The 6,640-nt window shown below is 35.3% G+C and overlaps 1 protein-coding gene across 1 annotated transcript in view; it reads right to left on the bottom strand.

Annotated features, from left to right (window-relative positions):
• The window catches only part of LOC112529393, a 14,759-nt gene extending 8,816 nt beyond the window's left edge, over positions 1-5,943 (bottom strand). Inside the window, exons 1-4 of the mRNA XM_025140663.1 lie at positions 5,760-5,943; positions 4,019-4,119; positions 3,817-3,887; positions 3,632-3,720 (exon numbers count right to left, since the gene is read on the bottom strand). Coding sequence (XP_024996431.1) covers positions 3,632-3,720; positions 3,817-3,887; positions 4,019-4,119; positions 5,760-5,825 — 327 coding nt within the window. The 5' untranslated portion in view covers positions 5,826-5,943. The remainder of the gene's footprint in view (positions 1-3,631; positions 3,721-3,816; positions 3,888-4,018; positions 4,120-5,759) is intronic.
• Between the last annotated feature and the right edge of the window lie 697 nt (positions 5,944-6,640).

Genomic DNA, 6,640 nt, shown 5'->3' on the forward strand with positions numbered 1-6,640 from the left:
CAAGTAGAGATTTCCAACCCTTTTACCAAGTACCAAGGGCTTCTTGGTGAGAGGGTCCTGCATATAACAATATGTATCAGAAAAATAAACGGGAGATTTATATGTRGAACACAACTTGGATACAGAAAGAAGATTATAATGAAATGATGGAACATATAGCACATTACTCAGAATTAACGAATTGGATAGAGTATTGTTTCCAATTGACTCAACAAACAACGTATTACCATTAGGTAAAGAAATTTTGTGAGATTTAGGAAGTTTTGTGAGAGTGGAAAACAAAAACTTATGACTGCACATATGATCAGACGCGCCAGAATCAATAATCCAAAAACTAGAAATAGGAGTAGTCAAACATTTACCTGCACATGCAGCAAATCCACTTCCTTCTTTCTCTATGATAGAATCGGATGAACTGCTAGAATCAGATGAACTGCTGGAGGAATTCTGTCCAGAATTTGAGATTGCAGTCTCTTTAATTTTGCAATTATTGATAAAGTTCATGATCTGTTAGTAATCATGATTGGAAATTTCAGCATTTCCTTCAACAACATTAACAAAGGAAGAAGATCTCCTTGGATTATTGAACTTGAAACTTTCTGGAAAACCGATCAATCTGTAACATTCTGCCTTAATGTGACCTTTCTTCTTACAGTAATTGCAAACAAGATTTCTTTTCATTTCAGCATTCATGAATACCTTTGCTCGTGCAGAATTATTTTTATTAGCCAGCATTGCCATTCCTTCAGCGTTCAACTTCACAGGGCAGTAACTTTCTTTGCTGTTCTTCTTGAATCAATGTCGCATAAGCATCAGCAATATTAGGAGTAGGTTTTTCATGAAGAATATTACCTCTAACTTGCATGTAGCTATCATTTAAACCAAAAAGAAATTGCACTAATTGCTGCCTTTCCATGCGTTTTTCCAAGCCTCTCCTGCAGTACAGGTGCAATCAGGTAAATCATCAATTGCTGCAAATTCATCCCAAATTCGTTTGAATCTGGAGTAATATGTGGTGATCGAATCAGCTCCTTAAGCTATTTGATTCAATTCTTTCTGCAATTGAAAAACTACAACCAGATTCGATTGTTCGAACATATGGTGCAACTGTTTCCAAATCGCACTTGTTGTGTAATATATCAGTCCTTCAGAGATTTCTTTAGTCATCGCATTAAGAATCCATGTAATAACAATGGAATTGCATCTCTCCCAATCATCATAAGTTGGATCATCTTCTGCAGGTTTCTTTGTCCTCCCATTTACAAAACCTAATTTGTTCTTCACAGAAAGTGCCAAAGACATCGCACGCTTCCAGGCTCCAAAACTCTTTCCATCGAAGATCTTCGTGACCAGCATCGTTCCAGGATTATCGCTTTGACTTAGAAACAAAGGATTCGAATAAGCAGAGGCATTCATGTTCTTATTCGCTGTTTCTGTTTGTTTATCAGTCATATTGAGACTGACGAAGAAGAAAGAAGCGAAAACAAAATTGAACAGGAAGGAATTGAAATTGAAGAACGAAAAATGAGAAGGTCAGATTTGATTGTGGAGCTCTGATACCATGTGAGACGAGAGCAGAGAGTAGAGAGAAATTGAGAGAAAAGGAAAAAGTAGAAGAAGCTGTATATTTTTGTGTATTCCAAAAGTAAAAGGGAAAAGGACTATTTATACAAGAAACTAAATTGTCTAACTAATTAGAACTAACATACAGAAAATAATAACTAATTCTAACAGAGGCAGAGAGCAGTCTTGATTTGTTGTTGTTGTTGTTAAGAATGTAATCATGAGATCATTTTGTGTTTGTTCTTGAGAAGGAGCTATATTCCTATCGCTTGCTATCCTTCAGTAGTAGTCTTGATGGTGCAGGAAGTCAGGAACACCTCAAATTACTTTTCTCTAGATATATAGTGCTTTTAGAAGTATTGTCTTCCGTATAATTATTAAAAGCTTTTCTTAGGGTTTTATATTTCAATCAGTTGACTTATTGTATATCCCATGTGTTCCTACTATGGATACGCACACACTATTTCTTGGAAAAAGCACACTTTTTTTCCTGGCTGTTGTGAGCCTCCAACGTTCCAGCACATGGTACATCATATTCTGACACTTCTACTTCTGATAGTACTCCAAAATTCTCATTGCTGAACACAGCACAAAGCATACTCGTGTTGGGCGGCTTTCATCATAAATGACACCATAGCCACATAGTCTCAGTCTGGCATGCACACACATACCATATTCACGAATAAGAAGATAAGTGTATTAGATTTGGGTTACACTAAGGATTGAAGTCCTCACCATTTTGCTTTCATGAGTTTACGGGAAGCATACAAGGTGATATATAGTGTGTATGTAATTTGCCTTCCATAATGAAATGAAGTATGTTAAGTGTTTCTTTAGGCATAGGGAAGCAGAATACACAGTATGCATTAGGGAGGATGTCTTCTGTTATTTCAGATCAGTTCTATATAGAGATAGATAGATTGGTGGTGATGCTAGGACAGTATACAATCATCTATGTTTAAGAAGCATAGTATTAGGCAATCATCTATGTCACACAGATCAGCTTTATATAGATATAGATAGATTAATGGTCGTAATGACGACAAGCTCTGGAGCCTTGTGTGATTTAAAAGTCTTACTAAAGCTAAAAGGCAAGTTCTAGAGGACAGTATACAATCATCTATGTTTAAGAAGCATAGTATTAGGCCACCAAAAGAGGAAAGATGTGTACAGAAGACAATTGCAGAAACGTTGATGTTAAAGGTGGATGTTTAGTCACACAGCAAGGGATATGGTAGAAGTGAGGATATACAGGAGAAGGCTGGGTTTCTCTGATCGAGGAGAAGCTGGAAACATCTTCTGAGGTGGTTTAGCCATCTATAATGTAGACCTCCCAATACAATGGTAAGAATAGGACATCTATAGCAAGAAGAGGTAAAGGTCAGTCAAGATCGACATGAGGAAGCTGTGGAAAGCGATTTGGGTAAGTGGAGTACCAAGGTCCTTAGATGGCAGTGACTGGCAGACACTACTCATGTGGCAGCAACCTAGGGGGTTCAATTCTTTGAGTTTGCTTTTTGGTTACTCGTTTTATAATTTTGTTTCACTTTTAGCCTACCCCAATTTGCTTAGGATATGAGGCTTCTTGTTTTGTATTTTGTTATATGCACACACATAATTGAAAAATTCACACATGGTATACAAATTCTACTTAATCCTTATGCCAGATAGCAAGAGAAAACAAAATCATAACCAGCGATAAATGAGGTAACCTTGGTTTTGAGGTCAACAGGAAGCCACAGGTTCCGTAATAGACACCGACCTAATCCTATCTCAGTTATGCATTACTTAGGAAGGATTGCCATCCCGTTTGTTGGGGAGACTGGCTGCATATCTTAGGAACTACCTTTCAACTAATATGTATTCCTTATGGTTTCTATAAAATTTGCTCAAATGTTACAACAAATACAAAAGAAAGTGTTTTATTTACAATGGTAATAAAAAGTCATAGATTTAAAAAAAAAGTAAAAAGAAGTATATATTTTCTTATAACTGAGGTGGCCCAACATATAAAATTCCAGAATGAGTCAGAATGAAATCGCAGTATAATTCATGCTTCCGGGCTCACTTGCATCTTATCATCATCTTGCAACTCCACAAGTATATTGGCATTTTTTACTGTTACCAAATTCTCATCTGATATTGAAGCTTCTACACCTGCAATGTATTATAAATAACTTCTGAACTGTGATTTGATTAAATGGGGAGAGAACTTTTAATGTATAGGAACGTTTGGGCGAAGGTCAGAGTCACCTGGTTCAACGGCAGGTAGTGGTCTAACAAAGGAGACGATACTCTTATGAGAGTTGTGGGAGTCCAATGGTCTGTATAAAGCAAAGGTAGAAAAGATGAAACATGGAATACATATTCTAGCATAGGCTATGGTATGACTACTAAATAACTTGGTTTTCAGGGCAAAGAACTATTATGTGTTTACAAAATAATAGCAAGTTACCTCCCATCTAGACTTCGTTTTGTACAGAAAGGATTGATAGTTGCTAAGGTATGCCAAATCGGAACATGCACGTGGTTGCTTTTAGCAGTAGGATTAAGATTCTGTAGAATTGGAAACAGTATAACAGTTAAATGGTTAATGTACATGAACACCAATATCTGAAATTTATATATTCTCCCTTTGTTCTTAAAGACAAGAGGATGAGTTTGTCATTGAAGGCCAACCATATTATTTAAATTGATAATTGATATGCATTTTATCACAAAATGTAATATGATATATCAATTACTAATACTTGCATGGGAATTCAGTTGATGAAATTTTCTAACATTTAAAGACTAAATATCAAATTTGAGGTTGAAAAGTAGTTTGCTTGACCTTAATAATAAACCTACACCTCTCTTTTTTCCTAATTGGCACAGAGGGAGTAGGAAGGAGTTTCAAAGAGAAGAATAAGCAATGGATATGGAGATCATCTGTAACAATAAGCAAAACATAACTTGGTAATGGCAGCATCAATTTATACGTATAAGTTATTTTTTTTTAAAATGACCACGGGCACCAATATAAAACTCCCTTCTTTTTCAACATCAAGGTGGAATAAAGAAAAAAAATCTGTTGTTCCACCATTAAGACACTAAACACTAGTCATTGCATTCCCACAAAGAAACAACAAGCAATTACTCATCTTTAAATATATTTTAACTTCCTCATGATTCCATAATTAACCAATGGCACCATGACGTAGACACAAAAAAGCCCTTTTATCTACGATAAGAGGGTGGGATCGAAACAATCTAATCAATTTGACAAATATGTAGGGCATTTCCTAATAAAACAATTGATGGAGGCATGGAGCAACAGTTTTGAGGTGGTATTGAAACTAACTTTTTTCATTAATTCCACCACCAAGGTCCATGAAGACTATCCGACATCATCCTTGCACTGCTATACAAAACTACACATCCATATCCGATAAAAATTTAAAATATCACCTATACCCTATGGCATAGGACCACCTGCATTTGATTCACACTAAGAGAGCTTTCCCTGAAGATACCCCTCTTGCCTGAATAGGGATCGGAACCTGAATACTTAAACCGTTTAAAAGTCATCAGGTACAAGACCCTGAAATGGTTGAGCATCTTAAGCCTTGCACTACCTCCCAACGTCTATACGTACTAGAGCAAACCAAAGTAACAAACACCTCATTCTGTCTACACTATTGAAAGAGCTAATTGGTGCTAGGTGCTCCTCTCTAATTTTCCCACCGGAAGTAGATTCAACAGCCAAAACATTCCTTCTTTAAGTCATCACTATAGTTTGGCATGGGGAGAATAGAATCAGTAGCAACACCTAAAATCCAAATTACTAAGAATGAAAATAGAAAACAAAACCACTAATCTAGTATCTAAGTAATTGCTTTCAAATTTCCATTTAGGTCTTTAATGCATATTGTCTGGGTAACTAGGTTAGTACAATATTTTACCAATTTGCCTTGATTTGGATCCCCAAACCCCAATGTTAACATGGTATTAAACATGCAGTATGTAGAAGGTGTGTATTATCCTAGGTTATTCTATCCATTGCCGATTAATTTTGAGTTCAAACAGCAAAGATTAACATGTTTTCTGAAAGCCATGTAACTCCATACAATCAAAAGAGCCATGGATTCACTGCAATGCAATGTATAGTGTATAGAATCTACATGAATGGAATAAGAAAGTATGCAGAAAGTTACATTGCAGTGCTTAAATTGGAAAAAGGTTGGAGGAATGTTCATCGTTATCTTCATGGACGTCATCATCGTCAAGCTTCTGTTGTTCTGTGTCCAATCCTTTGGGGACAAGATTTTGTTTCCACTAATCTACAGATATTGTAAAGTCATCATCTATCGAACTGTACGGGCCCAAAGGCGTCAGTGGCCCAGTGCCCTAATAGCTATTGGTTTTTTTTTTGTCTGGTGTAAACGATACTGAAAAAGCTCGCGGGCTACATCGATTCGATTAAAACTCGGACAACACTAGACTCGAATAGGCTCGACTCGACATATTAACGAGTCGAGTCAAACTACCCAATACTCGACTAAAAAAACTTGTGAGTTACTTGATTATTTTATATATAATTAGTTTTAAAGTATAATCAGTTTTTATGATAAAATTTGTAAAATATAAATAATAAAAAATGTCTTATAATTTTAGATATTTAAACAAAATCATGCATTTTTTAATTATAAAAATTAATCAACTACTTTTTATTAAAATCATAATTAAAAAAAGACAAAGAAAAATTATAAAAATGGTCAGTGAAATTGTTCCACATTGAAAGTGGGATGTTAAAGGAAGTGAGAAAAGATATGATAAAAAGAGAGGTAGGTGAATTGAATTTCTAACTTTGCTTTTTTTTTATTAAGTTTGAAGTTGATCTCTTTAGTTTTATATAAACTAAGAGAACACTTTAAGTTTTAAAATTTATAAGAGAAAGACACTAAAATTTTAAAAATTTCAATGGGTGAGCTTGGTTCAAACTTGATTCGAGTTCGAGTTCATACTTGATTCGAGTTACAGTTCGAGCTCGATTCGAGTTTAATTCGAGTTCGAGCTTGAGAAATAGTTATTGAGT

Source organism: Cynara cardunculus, assembly GCF_001531365.2.
Source record: "Cynara cardunculus var. scolymus isolate 2C chromosome LG 16, CcrdV1, whole genome shotgun sequence".
NCBI lineage: Eukaryota > Viridiplantae > Streptophyta > Magnoliopsida > Asterales > Asteraceae > Cynara > Cynara cardunculus.